At 43.7% G+C, this 18,110-nt stretch overlaps 1 protein-coding gene across 3 annotated transcripts in view; it reads left to right on the forward strand.

Annotated features, from left to right (window-relative positions):
* The first annotated feature begins 603 nt into the window (after positions 1-603).
* Positions 604-18,110, forward strand: part of VEPH1 (ventricular zone expressed PH domain containing 1) — a 255,723-nt gene continuing 238,216 nt past the window's right edge. Inside the window, exons 1-2 of one of the 3 annotated variants that reach the window (XM_008266390.4) lie at positions 604-906; positions 9,417-9,707. In XM_008266390.4, the coding sequence (XP_008264612.2) occupies positions 9,570-9,707 (138 nt within the window). In that variant the 5' untranslated portion in view covers positions 604-906; positions 9,417-9,569. Of the gene's footprint in view, positions 907-4,524; positions 5,176-9,416; positions 9,708-18,110 lie in introns of those variants that run through there. The other 2 variants (XM_070072605.1, XM_002716326.5) reach the window with 2 other exon arrangements.

Here is an 18,110-nt window from a genome sequence, read left to right on the forward strand (position 1 = left end):
ACACTCACAGTTTGACTGACAGCTGTGGTTGGGGGAGGCTCAGAAATCTTCTCTCACTTTATGTGTAGGCAAAACCTCAGATCAATAAGGGGAGAGAATTGCTTCCAAGTATAGGAATCCACTGGGTATCACCGATTAATTTATGCATTAAAGGTCTTAAGATGCATTACCCTTCAAAGGGCAAGATGTGGGCATTTAGGGCTGCTTGTAAGGGATCCGCATGGAAGAGGAGTTCTATGTTTGGAGGTAAGAGAAGTGAGCTGGCGATTTGGATGGAAAGAATCTTGCAAGCTGGAAAACTCCGCTAGTGCTACTGGGTTGCTTGATTGAATTGCTCATTGTTTCATTAGCAACATGACGAAGTCAGAGTTTAGGTCCTTTGGGGTAGCCGTTTTGCTTCTTGGGTGGTATTTTTCTTCCATCATATTTGGCTTAAATACCATCTCATTCCACAGCTTCCCTTCCCTTGCCCTAAGCCTTTTTCATGGTGTCTGCTAAAATGCCCTAGATCTGATATTAACCTAAAACTTCCTTGATTCCTTAAAGTGAGTTATTCATTAACAGAACCTAAATTGCTGGTTGCTAAGCAAATGTAATTCTTTCAAACTAGGGATCTGCTGGAGAAGCTTCTGTAATCTGCTGCAGGAATAAGGGAAGTTTTGTGCCCATTGTTACGTGGAGGAAGAAGTTTGGGAGAGAGGGGAGAAGTTACTCATTTGCCCGATTCTGTCCTGCAAGTCCATGGGCAGGCCTGCTGGCTTGACAAGTGCAGGGAGGAGCAGGGGCAGCGGCTGGACAGCAAGCGCTGCCTCTGAGCGCGATCAAGGGTGCCAGCTGAGGTGTTCTAAGGATCAAGCATTTTGCCCTCTGTTTCCTATGAAGACCAGCGTTTCCCGGCGCTAAAAGGTATGGCTGTCTCCTCTCCTGTCCTTTTGTTCTGCAGAAACAGAAACTCATTAAAGGCAAGATCAGAAACTGCAGGGGGGAGGCAGGCAAGGAGTGGGGCTTGGGGAGTGAGGCCCAGAACCTTCCAGGGGCTGGCTGATTATGCAGACACAGCGCATTTGGGAACTCTGTGTCTAGCCACGTATCCATGCCTGCACTTCAGTTCTTGCGGGAAGCAGCCACTTCTCTGTGGGTTATTAAAACATGTTTCCAGGCCTCAGGAGCAGCGCTTCCAGACTCATTTATGAGCATTTTAGTTTTATCCCAAAATAGTCCAGTGGCATTTCGATTTCCTACTTTTGTTTACCCACAAGAAGCCTTTCGACACCCGCAAAGAAACTGGGTTTGTCTTTCAAAGGCCCAGCAACATCATTACAGGCAGTGGGTGGGACCGTCACCAGCGATGCTCACTGCTGTTGCTCTTGGGATTTTTCTCTTCGGTATTTCAGATACTTTATGAGTCATATAACTAATTCTCACCACCACCTTGTCCTGTCTGAGACACATTTAAATTGCTATGGTAATAACCTTTGGATTTGATGACATGTATGTATTTTCAATTTTAAAATAGCAAAATAAAACCCACTCGGGTCTCTATTTGAATTGGTCAAGTTGTGTAATATTTAGAATTTAAATGTAAATGAAGATTTATTTAATACTGAGTGCTCTTTGTAGAGTGAGAGTTTGGGGAATTTGAATTAAGAATTTTTAAAACCAAGACTGATATCACTCCCAGCAACTGTGACCTGGGTAGTCAAAATTTACAGGTAACAATAGATGCACCAGAAAATCGTATGACAGATCATAAAAAGTGTTGGCTTTAGGAAGTTTGTTTGCCTTGAAAATAGATATCTCATTCCCCATGAAGAAAAATGTTTCCTATCTGTGTTTCAATTAAGTTGCAATGTATATTCAAAATCAAATACATTTTTGAGCTCTTGCCTCTGTAGGCTGCCTATCTATCTATCTATATCTATATATTTTTTTCCTTGTATGTGGCATGATTATAAGCCTGCTACAGTCCGAGACTCCAGGTTCAGGCAAGACTGAGCTTTAGCGTCATTTGCAGTAACACAGCCGCAGAGGCTGTCAGTGGAATTAGAGGCGCAGCGACAAGCCCCAGCAGAGGGGAGTCCAGGCAACAATGGCCATCTTGTGGGAAGGGCTGAAATGTATGCGGCAAATTCCCATGGGAACGCCCGGTGGCCCTTTCACACTGTGTGACAAAGATGCTCCTTCAAAAGAATCTGTAGTCCTTTCTCGCAAGGGGAAAATCTGAGAACTTTATTGAAAGTTTCTAGAACCCAAATGGGTCTAAGTTAGTCAATGGTTGAATAACATGAAAATGGTTTAATGCGGAGTCATATCCAAAACACACTGAGAATAAATATTGCTATTCTAGATTTTTTTTCTAAGTGAAGAAACCAGGGCGATTCTAACTTGGTTGCAAAATAGAAACCGAATTCCTAAGAATAAATTGTCTCCCTTAGTTAATTATGTCTATCCAAATGGGCCCTCCCACAACCACCCCCACCCCACAGAGAGCATCAGTTTTTCTGCAGTAGTATCCCAGTGACAGGGGGCTGAAATACCCCGCCTGGCAGAATTTGCAAATGCAAGTAGAGTAAACCATCAAGGTTTTATTAGCGTGCGCATGCTCTAGAGAAGAACGCCCTTCTCGCCAATAAACACAGGAGTGTGTACCGCACTTGCAGGGGAGACTCAGGTATTCGGATTGCTCAGTCCCAAAAGTCTGAGATACCTTATGTTCTAGTCCTTTCTACTGTGTAGAAAATTCTCTGCTACTGTTCAGCCACAGTTGGGGTAGGATCACAGGAAAGCGATATTCCTCCAGGGAACGAGTCAGGTTGCCAAGAGAGCAACAGGAACACATTCAAGATAGTCGGGTTTGCATTCGTCGTGTGGACTCCCCGGATTCCAGACAGAGGGAGAGTACAGCTGAGATATGAACATGCACAAAATGCAAAAGATCTAAGCATCTTCAATGCTGTGAACTGACTTTAGTTAGCAGGACAGTAGGGGCAGTGTATTAGCTTTTCAAGGGTATGGTACCCTGGTGTGTTAACATGAGAATGACCTAGAATAATAACACTGTTAAGGATACCATTACTATCATTTCTTTCATGTTTGCCAGGCTCTGTGTTAAATGTTCTACAGAATTTCATTAGGCCTCCCAGCAACCCATATCAAAATCCTCAGGTGCAAATGAGGACCTGGAGGCTCAGGGTGGTTAATTAACTTGCCCAAATTTACACCACAGTTATTGGTGGAGCTGAGATGGGGTCCATTTTCCCACACTCTCACCATTCTGTTTTTCTAGAATCCCATAGAGGGTCCAATTCTAGACCCTCCGCACTTTATTTTTTCAAATCTTTAAATTGCAATTTTTAATTAGTTTTATCAGATTCAATATGACTTGTGGATACAATTCCAAGAACATAACGATGTCCTCTTCTTCCCAACGATGTCCTCTTCTTCCCTCCATCCTTCCCTCCCTCCTCCTCTGCCTCTCACCCCCTTTACTTCTCCCTTTTTATTAGTTTTGAGATAACATATTTTAAATTTATATTACAGTAAAAAAGTTTACTACTTTCTGAGTAAGACGTTTAGCAAGCAAAAGCAAAAAGACCCTAGCTGGAGTATGGACAGCAGCTTTAAACAATAATTGAATGGAAAAATGACCATTTCACCCATATATAGCACATTTTAAAGTAATCACAGATCGTTAAAACTGTAGTAGTATAACATGCTTAACCATCAGTTCCACAAAGGTATAAAACAAAGTTTTACAAAACTACGTTTGCAGCAATACTGATACAGACCCTACACACTTTAAAAGAATATTTAAGAAACTGAGTAAAATCTAGGGATAAAAACCAGTAAGAATGGATGGAGGATGAAAAAGTGGGGAGGCTAAAGAAATATAATAAATTCCACTCAAATGGGAGAATTCGTGAGTGTCTTCTAAGTCAGGAAATTACTAACGGAAGAGTACAAGATGCCAGGATTCTCCATTTTCACGAAGCAACTCTTCAAGAGGACCGTTCTCTACATCGGGACAGTGAAAGCTATGGCTGATGACCGAGCGTCTCAGAAGATTTATGAGCCTTTCTCCTGGAGCCTATGACCTGGTCCAGCTGTGGTCACCCCGACCACACACCTCAGGGCGGCAACCCTCCTGGCCGGGAGACAGTGTCCACACCTGGAGATCCAAAGAAGAATTTACTGCAGGCTACAGCCCCTGTGGCTCGCCAGCAGACTGATAATTTGGTGGACTACAGGCCTGCTACAGGAACAGACAAACCAGGGGGCAGAGCAGCACACCGCTAGAAAAAAAAAAAAAAAAAAAAAAAAAAAAAAAAAAAAAGGCAGCTCGGGTAAGTGTTTAAACAAGTAGGCAGCGGTTTCCTGCTTTTTGGTCGTTGACGTGTCAAGAGATGAAGCAGACAAACAGCTTTGCCGAGTGTTGCCGCAATATTTAAAAGTACAAAGTTGACACGTCTACTCCGTGTCGGCTTGCATGCAGAACCTCCCAGCAGATGCAGTGGTGCAGTGGTAGCCAGACAGGCTGCGCGCGCGTGTATGTGGAGTCTGTTCTGCGTATCAGCCACTCCGCGCATCTTCACACTTTCCACGACGTCCGGCGGCAGGAGCCAGAGGAGCTGCGAGTCCCGTCGGACAAACGCTCAGAGTTCCGGAGCTCGCCCGGGAAGCCTGGGGGAGGGGGGCGGGAGCCGGGCTGCAGTTCCCGGCTCTTCCCCTGGGGCTGGGTGACAGGGCTCCCTGGAGCCCAAGCATTCACCTGCCTGAGCTCCCTGCAGGCGTCCCACCCCCACCGCACTCTTCCCGGGGCGGGTATAGATTTCCACGAACACAGGCAGTTTTGTTTTCTCTGCGAAAAACAACTCTCCTGGACTGGAGCAGGCTTTGTGCTTCACGCCGGGGGAAAGAGAGCGTCGCACTCCGAGGTCACTGGGCTGGGTGAGGCGCAGCCTGTCACCTGACCCGGCTCTGGGGCTGCCGGTGGCATCGGGCTGCATTCCTTGAATTCTTCCACCCGGCACCGGCACGGCACCGGACGACTGCAGGTTCACTGAGCTGAGAGGCTTCCGCTGGCTGTGCCCTTGCGGTCCGCGGCCCGCACCTCCCGCCCGGCGCCAAAGCACACAGCTGAGCGACGCAAGTGCGCGGGGGAGGAGGAGCACGCAGGTAAACCAGGTTGCGGGGCCCGGCGTGGCTGCCTGAGATGGGTCCCTCGTGGTGCAGAGGCATTACTCCTTCTGTGTGTGTTTCTTCTTAACAGAAAGCTGAGTCCTCCACCTGTACCTGCTTGAAACAAACAACCCAACAAAACCTAAAACTAGATAATCAGAGGGTGAGCTCAGATTAGGATCGCTTAAAAATTGGGAGGTGTTGGGGAGGGGGGGCGGTGGGAAATTATGAAAGACAGAAATGGAAGGTGGGGAGCAAGAGGTTTCATAAGCCACTTTGTGTGTGATACAAAAGTTGTAAGATTTGGAGTCTGACCCACCTGGTTTGTGAATCGTGGCAATGTGTGTAACCTCGGGTGTGACTGCAAACCTCGCCAATCCTCTCTCCTCAATATCTACCTGCAAGGTTGGCGGGAGAACGCTAAGAGGAAAAAAAAATGCCTAACAAAGAAATCGGTGCATTTAAAGTGTAGGTGCCTCTGTGTGCATGTGTGATGTTTGCACATAGGCATGCCTGCTACAGGACTAGGCTCTTCACACAGGTAAGGAGTTTCTCAGAGCGTTGGGTAGGGTAGGATTTGATCTGGCTCTGCTGTGGCAGGACCAGCAGGAAAAACCTGACACCTGAGCAAAACTTGGACTGGAGCTGCGGGAACATTCAGGATGCACATTGGCTGTCCCCCTGCCGGGAAGGAAGGCACAGTACTGTGTGTATGGGCGCTCTTCAAGTGTGGGCTGATGGGAAGGCAAGTGGCCACTCACCAGTTGTTACTGTACACGATCCTGTCTGTGGCTAGACAAAGCTATGGGAGACCAGCAGCCTTCAGTCCTAACTCTACACCCTATTTGGGTGCCTCCGGGCTGCTGGCTGCTTCCCTATCCGGACAGATGGAGTTGCCCTGGAAATCAAGTGACTCAATACTGAGGAAGCACGCAGGAGCTCCTGACACGATGGCAAACACCTGTTGAACATGAGTTGTTGGCACGATAGGGGCAGAAAAGGGAATGATCGTTTTTCTGCCCATCATAAAGGATCATGATGGAGACCCTGATGCCACAGGGCAGGCTAACTGGAGGGAGGCATAACAAGTTTATCTGATGGTAGTTTTACTCGACACAGGAGCCTGCAGACTGAGGAGCCAAAGACGCAGCAGGATGAACTGCTGGTTTTGATGCCTAAGTTTGATGAAATCTGGGTAGCTGTGTAGACATACGATTGGATACAGTGGCTGTGAGCTAATGGTAATAGACTGATAAAGGAAATCCAGCCAGGCCTGCCAGTTCAGATTCTTCTGGTCTTCTCTGTGCGGCATGCCTTCCTCCCAGGTGAGGGTCAGGACCTCCTCTGGAATGAGGCTCTTAGGATCTTTATCAGATGGGGCAGGCCAGAGAATTTCTTCATAGCCAGCTCCAAAATGGAAAGGTAGAGGAAGATCCATAGTTTTAGACTTTGTGACTTTCTTTGGGAAAAAGGATTCTAGTGTCTGTGCCCTTCCCTTGGGGAAGAGAAATCCTAGCTTCTGTGGCTTGCTGTGGGGTTAGTGTGAAGGGAGCAGGACTCCAGGCAGCAGGAAAAGATAAGAGTGAAGCTTTACTTCTGAGACTGCTGCTCAGGCCTCACGTCGTTGGCGTGTCATTACTTTACAAAAGGCACATGTTATCAACTGGATCTTCAAAACAACCCAGTGGAATAGACTGGGTGTGTATTAGCCCCTTTTGCAGATGAGAAAACTGAGGCTAGGGAAAGGGAAAAGCCAAGGAGCAGAGCTGGGACTTGAATCTCATTATTGGATGGGACCCTCAGCACACGTGCATTACATGAAATCTGTGAAAGGCTTACCTGCCCTAACAGGTGCAACACACATGCAATTATCTCATTGAGGCCATTCTTTATCCTCTTCCCTTCCCTTCTATTTCCTCGAAGTTCTTTTGGTAGTACCTAGGAGACTTTTCTTAGTCATCTTCAAATTATAGAATATTAGGGGCAAGTCTCATGTCTCCCCACCCACTCCTAGATTTGTGAAAGTTTTCCTGTACATCTTTGTGTTGAACAACTTGGTGCTTTTCTGCTAAAAGCCCAAAGAAATGTTTTGCAGATAATGGGCATGCAAGAGTAACAGCTAAAGTTGGCAGCAGGAGTATGGGGCTGCACACGAGGTGTCATGTAAGGGCGACGTGTGAAGAAGAAGCCCAGGAAAAGCCTGTGGGTGCTCTTCTCCCCCAGTGTGTGGCTCTGCTCCTTCTCCAGGGACACGCCACGATAAACCTGGACTGACCGTGTCTGCTCCATGAAGTGCCGAAAATCATCCAACAAGCGATCAGCCAAGGTGAACATATTTTCACCAAGTGCAGTTTTCTGCATGTTGTTTCGCTGAGGCTGTCACTGCACATATCTGAGACTGGGGAAGACTGTTGGGGGGAAATTCAGGGAACCATTACCCTGTTTCTGCCAATGCCATAATTCATCCTCCCACATCTGCCAGGGTACAAACTTTGTGGTACACTGACTCTGCCTCCCCCTGCCCCCTGAAAGCTTCCCCTATCACACCCTTCTTGCTTCTTCCTAAGCTTCTTTCCTTTGTGATTCTTTCTGCTCTCTGGTTGGCCTAAATCCCAAGGGACAGGTGGGCAAGGACACAAGGTCACTGTAGGGTGCTGTATCATCCTTCCCACACCTTCATTCCTAGTTGCTGATACAGCGAGAGGGACCTTTACTCCCTAACAGTAGATGTATATCTTACATTGAGTGAATACGTCACCATGGTTACAAACTTGGAGCCTGACCACAGTCTCTTCATCCAAATCCCAGCTCTCCACTTTACTAAGTGCATGGCGTGGACAAGTTACTTAACTGCCTCAAGATCTTCATCTGCAAATGGGTCTGATACGTCCTTACATAGTTAACATGAGGATTAAATGAGTCAACAGTTGCCCAGAGCCCACTCTTGGCTGGTAGACAAGAGTATTTGAGTTAGTAGATAGTGCAGAAATTTCATATGGGCAACAATGCACTTGTAGTGCGTGAATTGCAACATTTAAGTTCTGCAGACAACTTAATTAGTTGAGTGCCTGGCGAAAGATTTGGCTTGTGCTTGGAGACCATCTTGTCTGAACAGTCTGTGTCTTGAAGCTTTGCAATTGTAAACAGAGAAAGATGCTCCCACAGTAGCTCAGAGGGAAGGCCTGAGAACAACAGACTCCTCTCTCCCTTTTCACACTCATGCCAGGGAACATGTTCAGAATGAAATATTGGGCAGAACCATCTGTACTTTAATTAAATAACTTGCTCTTGGCTCTCCACACCTGAGCGTGTGGCTGCGTTTGTCAGTTACCTAAATGTACGGGTGATCCTTCTCTGTGGCAGACCGTGGGAGCGGGCAGCCCACTGCTCTGACATCAGGACATTAATCCTGCCACAGCTACTATGAGGACACAAGGAAACATTAAACCTCCTTGCCCACCAGATGATGCCAGGGTCTCTACCAATGCCAACAGCCTGTGATTTTTATTTGACCTAGAAAGGGATTGATGAGAATAATCAGATGTCTAATTTGTGCCCTTGCGTTAGCCTATGGACTGTTAAGTAAAAAGTATAGCAGACTTCATTATTTCAACTGTGGAAACAGAGAGAGGATCACCTGATCTCAAAGCCCTTCCCCACGTTCAATGTCAGTGCTCCAGTTCAATTTCCAGAGAATGCTCAGTGGAAATTTATCCAACCCTGTAACCCTGGACAGACTCCTTTGTCTCATGTCTGCCTGATTGGAGAGTATATAGGAGTAGGGTAAGTGTTGAAGACCAAGGTTTGGGGCAAAGGGACTTCTATTGCCAATATAGCAAGGCAACCCAGCCATGAGAGTAAGTTGTAGGAGAAGGGGCACCAAGTAATAGGTCTAAAAGGTGTTTTCTCTTTTCTGTGTTCTCTTTCTCCCTGTTCTCCCTTTCTGTTTGATTTCATGAAATTCTGTGGGAAATGTCACAAGGACTGTGCATGTTTATTGCGTGTCCACTTGTTTCCTTGCAACATAGAGAGAAGAAAGATGTACAAAGGAGAAAAATAAGTGTGGTGTTTATTCCGGTGTTGAAGGTTAAATTCAATTATAGAGAAACCTATGGAATAATTTAGCTGAAGATTATCAAGCCACAGTGTGTCACACCATGCCCAGATTCCCAGCGTTCGCATTCTGAGCTCGTGCTGTTGTGCCAGTGGCTGCATTTTGTCATTTGTTTCCCTTGCAGAGAGTGCAAAGAAGTCCTCAAAGTCTACAGAAAAACGATCTTGCGTGGGCGATGAAGTGAACCTCTTGCTTCATGTTGTTGTCTTGCTGATCTCTGCTAACTGACACATATGGCCCTGGCTCTTCAGAGAGTCGCCTGACTAAACTCCTCAACATGCATCAACTTTTCCGACTGGTTTTGGGACAAAAAGATCTTTCACGAGCCGGGGACCTCTTCTCCTTAAATGACTCTGAGATTGAAGACAGCCTGACAGAAGCTTTGGAGCAAATTAAAATAATCAGCTCATCTTCGGTAAGCAAACTGGTTTATAGACTAGATTCCCGGAATGACCAGTCCTCCAACCCAAGAGCTGTGTAGATCTGTGGAAAGGATCTTTGCAGGGAAAAAAGGAAGGATCACTAGTGTCAGTCTTTCTTAACTCTGCTCTGAGGGTTAGTGGGTGGCTGAGAAATGACCCAGAGATGTCACTGGTTTAGGGCGTAGCTAACTGCCTCTTATCTGTCTAATGGAGACCAGAATTCTGGAAATTGCAGGAAAAAGTGGAATTCTCACAAATGGATGATGAATGTGAGGCTATTTTTACATTCCCTGCATGACATGGAGAGAAGAGGGAGCAAATCCGGGGAGAGCAGACCTGCCACGCTGCACACATCATCAGTAAACAGAGCAGGGTGTGTGGTGGAGTCTGAATAATGAAAGAAGGCAGGACGACACCTCCTGCCGCGCAGGTAATCTGAGACAAGGACAGTGTTCGCTCTGCTGCCAGCAGTGACAGTAGCCCAGGGCTTGAAAACGCTGATTCTGTTTACGTGTGCCTTACCTCTATTTTTTTTTATCTTTCCTTTGCTCCTTTTTCTGTCCTCTTCCCATTAAATTCAGCTCACCCATGATTAGTCCCAAGTACAAGCAGACAGATTCTAAACTTCCATCAACCCTCCCATTCCTTTGCTTGTCCTCAATGTCAAGATTATACATTATGAAAGCTCTTCCCACAGGGGATGGATGTGGCATGCCCAGAGTGACTTGACGTTAACCTCCTTGATTGTGCTGGGACCCTCTGTGAGACTGGTTCCACTTCAAAGGCCTGGGTCACCAAGCATCCTGTCACAGCCTCACAACTCAACAGTGCGTGCCAGTGCTTGGCACAGACACTCACTGGGAAGAGGAAAGTGGTGGGAGTCAAGCCATAAAAACACTGAACTGGCAAATGTGTACATATTTCACAGATAACGGCACTCTTCCGTGTTCTAATAAAGAGATATTTGAAAAGCATGCTGGCACCCAGTGGGGCTTCCTCCTGCAGCCTGTCAGCCTGTTCTCTTGCTGGCTGCCATGATCGTGCCCCATTCCCCTGTGACCAGTGAAGTCACTGCCCAGACACCTTGCTTTCTCAGGTGATGTTTCTGACAGCAATTACGTGTCCACATGTTCTCCAGGACATCAATCAACCTAGCGTGACTCAGAACACACACTGTTCTTGGTACATTTCCACTCTCTGGGTAGGATTTCTGAGCTGTTTCCAGCAACCCCTTCTCTCACACACTTCTCCGGAAATAAATTGGCCCAATATGTCTCTAGTTTTTTAATCTCCGAAAATGGAAAAGACCATGCAACAAAAAAGCCAAAATCCTCTATCCACCAGAGGTCACTAGTAGCCAGTGATTTCTTTTGTTCCCTTCATCATTTGCTTTGTCTCCCAGACGTCAAATTCAGAATCTGGGCACTGGTGGGCTCTGTTCGATGTCCTCACTGGTTGGCTCTGAGCCTGGCAGGTCTCTTGTCCCTGGGGGCATTATGCATCCTTTAAGCTCTCCAGTTAGCATCCCACCAAAACCAGCACGTCTGGAGAGCGAAGATTTCCTATGTCTTCTTCATTGACTGACGTCCATCACATTGTATTTCTGCCATCTTTCTAATTGTCAGAGAGCCAAGAAAGATTACTTCCAAGTCACATATGGTGAGTTTGTGGTGACCTTGTCTGCTCCTTTTGGTTAATCTGCTGAGCCACCAGGCCCATTCTGTACGGCTTGCTGCTCTGCTAGCTGTGTCCCCTGCCTTCCCTCGAGATCAGACCTAGATCTGCCTTAATGGCCTTTTCCTAACAACTGTGGATCCCAGTAATCAATTCCACATCTCAGTCACTCTCCAGAAGTGTAGAACAGGAAGTGGCCTTCTAAATTGCCTTTCCCCATTCTCTTCCAGCACAGAAATCTCTTCCTTAGGATTCCAGATATATGGGTGATCTCTTCTTTTGCAATGATGAGAATATAATAGGATTCTGATTTTTTTTTTCTGCTCCTCCATTTTCCTTTGGTAAATGTCCCCCTTTCCATTGCATGAAGGCTTGATGTGACCAGCATCAAAGTTCCTTACCATTGTTGGGTCCCTACCCTGCGCAGCCAGGGGAGAAGATGGAAGGAGTGAGACACGTGTCCCAAGTCTGCCAACCAGAATGTATTTCTCAGTAATTCGTAGGAAAGAAATCAGCAGAGGGTAATTTGTCATGATGGTAGTGCACCAAGTGATTGTCCTTTTATTCCTGGCTCCTCTCTTACCGTAGCTGACTTGCTCACTGTCTCTCCTAACTCCAAGTACTTCAGATTTTCCTTCAAAGCTATGATCCCCTGCCCATCTTTTGATTATTCTTATTTGCTCTAGTTACCCACAATTTTTCTGTTGCTTATGATCAAAGAATCTCCTTATTGGCAGTTCAGATGGTTGGCACCTTCCTCCTCCTAGCCATATGAACTCTTGGGACTCTCTACCCAGTGTTCTTTGTTCTGTCTGCCCAATCAAGAGTCTAATTTTCATTCTTACAAGAAAAACTACACTTTTGAAGATAAGCATCAAATCTTACCTCTGGCTTCCTTCTTCCCAGCTCAACATTCTTAGTGTCCTTGGATTTTTGCAGGAGCAGCAAGGGCCTTATGTGTCAGGGAAAGGTTATACCAACTCATGTTGTAGCCCTTAACTCTCAGGTCTGGACAATGCAATTTTGTTAGTGTATGAAAGATGACTCCAAATGCAAGATGAAGAAGTACAAATTAGAAGGCCAATTTATGGATTCATAAAGAAAATGGTAACTCATACAAACCAGAATTGTTGTGTGATGCATGTGGCCCTCCCTGAGTTGAAATGCCTGGTCTTTTTTCTAGATATGGATATTATCAATAGGTTTCTTCTTTCTCATTTACAGTCAAATTCCAGTCTTCCTCTCAAGGATTACCTGTAACTCACCTCTAGAGTCACTTGTGTACAGATAGCATCTTAGCTTAGATCTCTAGCTGTCTAAGCCCACTCATCCAAGCAGACTTAATTAGCTTGCTCCTCAAAGGGAAGTCTCATTTCCAAGTTTTTGGGGAAGGCCTCTTGGTAGCTCCCAAGCACTGCCTCCACTCTCAGCATTTTGGTTGCCCTCTCCTAGACTGTGCTTGTTTTGTTATTCTGATTTATTGCTGTTTCATACTCGGACAAATTGATTGGAACAATTGCTGATACTGGTCAGATGTACTCTGTTACTGAACTTTCTTTTTGATAGTAACATCATGCAGTGGTCCATGTTTACCCTGGGATGTGCTAAGGCTCTCAGTTTGAATCCAGACTTGTAACTGGAAAACTTAAAAAAAAAAAAAAAAACACTAAGTGTGCTGTATCACGTTTTGACTGTTGCAGGGGTGTTCTCATGCTTAGGCCTTCATTCTAGCATATCATGACCTCGAAATATCATGATTCTGTCAGATATATTAGTTATCACTCTGAGCTTTGTAGAATCTGAAATTTGACATGCAAGCCTCCAATCCTCCTCCCAAAGTCACTCACAAAATAATTGAACTTTACCAGATCCATTCTCTGGTTCATGCCCTCTTTTTCCACAAATTACTCCAAAATGCCACTGTAAAAAATTTGCCCTAAGTTTTGCTTTGAAAATATGACTTCTTACTAAAAATTCTCTCCACATCCACAAATGTGTCTTCAACATTTCAATTTTATTTCAAGTCCTTTTGGACTACCTTTACTGAATAATCATTTCTTGTAATAACTTATATTCCCTCCCATAGAATGACAGATGAGATTGTATACCTACCCAGTCATCTACGTCTCCTACCTTTCCGGTGACATCAGCCCAAGCCCATCCATCCACCTACCTCCTAATTTTCTTAGTGTTTTTTTTTTTTTTTAAGAACAATGAAACACCTTAGGCACAGAGAATTTCCCAATTTAAGAAATTAGATACAATTAAAACTCCCTGAATATCTCTCTCTCTAGTCCAATTCTCCTCCCTTTAGGTTCACAAGGTAACCAATATCTTGATTCCAGTATATATTCATGCTTGGTTTTACTGCTTTGTGGCATGTGTATAATTCAAAAATTATTTATACTATTTTTATATTTCAATATAAAAATTTTTATATTTCAATATACTATTTTATATTGGTATGAATGGTATAAGATTAGTATTATGCTCTTGAGATTTATCCATGTTGGTCCACATAGTTTCAGTTTACTTTTTACTGGTACAGAGAGCTCCATAGTATGAATGTGTCTAGTCTTCCTTTAATTGACATTTATTATTTAAATAGTGATATAGTAAACATTCTTATAATTGGCAATATTGGCAATTGTGTATTTCTATAGTACGTACAAAAAGTGAAACAACCAGTTTGGGAGTTTGGTGTACATCCAACTTTATAATATACCAGCAAAAGTGGCACATCCATTAGCAGTGCATGAAATTTCCAGTTACTTCATATGCTCACAGACTTTTGCTTTGATCAGGTTTTTTAAAGTTTTTCTCAATCTCACTATTAATGACTTGGCCATTTTTTCATGTTCACTTGCTGTTTGCCATTGGTTTCCTCGTTGATAAGGAGTCTAATTGTTTTTCATTTTCTTTTTCTATTGTCATTTTTAAATCTTTCCTTATTAACTTGCAGTGTTTTATATATGCTTGTGTTAATCCTTTGCCACTTGCATAGGCTGCATATCTGTCATTCCGATATGAACCTTGTCTCTTACTTTGTAACACATCTTGACATCTGGTAAGACAAGTATTCCCAAACTTCTTTAAAATTGCTTTGATTTGTTTTTGTTCCTCAATGATATTATATCAATCTTCTCAAGTTTTATGAATTATTCTGTCAGTATCTTTATTGGAATTTCATTATGTTTGTAGATTACTTTGAAGAAAATTAATATCATTATGATGCTGTCTTCTTATCTGTAGACGTTCTATTTCTGTCCATTTATTTAGACCTTAAATATATTTCAATGAGGTCTTATCATCTTTTCTTAAGGATCCTAATAATTGTGTAGTATGAAAATAAAAAGAATCGTGTAGGTCATTGTTAGAGTCATGAATAGTTCATATTTTTTTTAGCTGAGACTACAAATGATGCTCCTTTTTAAAAATCTTATTTTTCAGGTGATTATAAAACAAATGATTCCCTCTGCAATCCTAAATTTCATCTAAATTCATTTTTCCACTTACTCAACAAAGTTTCGTTAGGTGCCCACTATGTGCCAGACACCATACTGGATGCTGGGGTATAGAAGTAAGCAAAACAGACAAAGCCTCTGACATCAATCACTTAATTAAATGACAGAAAATAAAACAAATATGGAAAATATATAGCCTATAAGAAGATGATAAATAAGGGCTATGCAGAAAAATAAAGCAGAGAGGCTGGCACTGTGATATAGTAGGTTAAGCCTCTACCAGCTGCACTGGCATCCCATATGGGTGCTGGTTTGGGTCCCAGCTGTTCAGCTTCTGTTGCAGCTTATTGCTGATGGCCTGGGAAAAGCAGCAGAAGATGGCACAAGTGCTTGGGCCCCTGCTACCCATGTGGAAGACCTGGAAGAAGCTCTTAGCTTCCAGCTTCAGTCTGGCCCAGCCCTGGCTGCTATGGCCATTTAGGGAGTGAACCAGCATATGGAAGATCTCTGTCTATGTTTCTCTCTCTCTCTCTCTCTCTCTCTCTCTCTCTCTCTGTAACTGTGACTTTCAAATTATGTGTATATGTTTATATTTATATATAGTGCAGCAGAGGCTCTGACCATCCTGGAGCACTGATGGTGGTGAGGAGTATTCAGACTCTGGATCTATTTTGCAAGTGGCTCCAGCAGGATTTGCTGATGTAAGAGTGGTATAAAGAGAGGGGTAGAGATGGAGATGACAGAGATCAAGGATGCACTAGAAGATTTTTGGCCTGAGAAACTAGCATGATGAGACAATCTCAAATAAGATGGAGAATACTGAGGGAAGGAATATATCTGGGGAGGGGTGGGGAGGCAGAGGGAATGTAGGAAAGAGTCACAAGGTCTGTGCTAGCTATGTAAAGTCTGAGCTGCCAGCCTTCTGAGTGGATATGTCATAATTGAATGTGAGAGCCCAGAGTTGAGGACAGAAGTCTTGGCAGGACATTATAATCTGGGGACTCATCAGCCATGAGCCTGAATGAGGTCGCCACCAACTGAGTTGTAGACAGAGCAAGCCAGTCCAGAGGTTGATCTGGTGATGAAAGACCAGTAAGCAGAGTGAGAATTAAGACCCAGTGGAAGAAGAAAGCCAGGCAAGCATAGTGTTCTGACAGCTAAGTGAGGACACTCTTCCAAGGGCAGAGTGATGTCAAGTGCTGCTGATGGTCGACGTGCAAGGAGGACTGAGACTTGACTGCAGGTTTGGACACATGAAGTTCACCAGGACCTGACGAGAGCACTATCACTGGATGGCTGGAGGGAAAGCCAACCTTGGACTTAGTTCAAGATGATTTGAGGAGAATAACTTAAAAAGAAACGAGCAGTGACAGCCCCGGGTTGTCCCGGAGAAATGGCCAGGCTGCTGTTTAGAATCAATGGCCCGGGGAGAGCAGGGAGTTAAGAGAGGACATTTTTCAATGGGGTTAGTATATTCTTTGGAAGTTTATATTTATGCAATCATCATCTTAAAATTTGTTTCTTCCTTTCCAATCCTTATACCTTTTATTTGATTTCTTTTTCTCACTGTCCGGACTAACTCAACAGCAGGAGCTTGAATAGAAGGAGCTATCCATTTTTCATTCTTTGTTTCACAAGGTGCTTTCTGACTTTTCAGTGTAAATGTAATTTTTGCTTTGGGCCTTTGGTGAATACCTTTTATCAATTTAGTGAGGTTCCTTTTTATTCCTGCTTTTAAAAAAATATTTAATTCTATCAATTGCTTGTTCTATCCTCTTGAGTTAACACTGTTTTCCTTTTTAATCTGCTAATGTGGCAAACTATAATACAGGATTAGCTTTTTTGAGTATAAAACCATTATTGCATTCCTGGGATAAAATGCACATTGTCATTTGTTTTAATGCATCTTTAATTTGGTGTGCTATTTTTAAAGGAGTGTTGAAATCACGTGTATATACGAGGTTGGCCTATAGCTGTCATTTCTTCCCCTGTATTTACCTGGCTCTGATATCAAGCACCAAATTAAATTGCAGAGAGATTCTCCTAAGACTGATAAGTGTATCTGGGTATGGCATTGCAATGAAAACACATGATGTGGTGAACTGTGAGTGTGTTCCAGGAAGTTAAGGCCAGGGAAAGCTTTTAGAGATACAGAGAGAACAATTGCATGAGAGACACAAAAGCAATAATCGTTAGCTCGTGAGGGTCTATAATGCAGCTGGTGTCAGACCAGGATCCAGTGGGGCAGACATCCTTGAGGACATGTTCTCTGTGTAAGGTCTCAGAGGCCCTCGTGCAAGGCTGTTGTTCTGGCTGTCTTGGATGCGGGCTTCTTGTCATCTAGCCTCGCGGAAGCTCCCTCCTTCAGAACCTGCTGGCTTTATTTGTTTATTCATCTTAAGTATTTTGGTGAGGATTTGACAAAAGTTACTCTGTTTTGATTATGACAACTTTCACACAAATTATACACACTAGTCTTATAAAATGAGTTAAGGAATATTCCCATATTTTCTACTATCTGTAAGATTTTATAACATTATGATGATCTAACCCATGAAGAATCTGTAGAAAGTTATAAAACCCTCAAGGCACCATAGGTTTCTTTTTAATTATTATTAAATAGCTTTTAAACTACTTATCAATTTCTTTGAGGAAAATTGGGAGTTTCACTACAATCCCTTTTGGTAAAATATATATTTTGGGTAAGCTTACATTTTCTCTAAGTTTTCAAATTTCTTAGCATGAAATTATTCAAATTATTCTTTTTATTCTTGTTTTCTGCTATGCCTGTATTTAAACATCCATTTTCATTTATATTTTATTTTTCAATATTTTCAAAGTTTTGTCTCTTGTTTTTATTGTTTTTTTTTTAAATATTTTTTATTTATTTACTTGACAGGTAGAGTTACAGACAGTGAGAGGGAGAGACAGAGAGAAAGGTCTTCCTTCTATTGGTTCACCCCTAAATGGCCACTACGGCCGGAGCTATGCCGATCTGAAGCCAGGAGCCAGGTGCTTCTTTCTGGTCTCTCATGTGGGTTCAGGCGCCCAAGCATTTGGGCCATCCTCCACTACCTTCCCAGGCCACAGCAGAGAGCTGGACTGGAAGAGGAGCAACCAGGACTAGAACCCGGCGCCCATATGATTAACCAAGTGAGCTACGGCGCTGGCCCCTGTCTCTTGTTTTTAAAAAATTTTGGTTTATTTATCATCTCTATGGGATTCTTTATATCTCATTCTTTTTCATTGTTAGTTTAC

The sequence above is a fragment of the Oryctolagus cuniculus genome, chromosome 4 (genome assembly GCF_964237555.1).
Source record: "Oryctolagus cuniculus chromosome 4, mOryCun1.1, whole genome shotgun sequence".
In the NCBI taxonomy this organism is placed as follows: Eukaryota; Metazoa; Chordata; class Mammalia; order Lagomorpha; family Leporidae; genus Oryctolagus; species Oryctolagus cuniculus.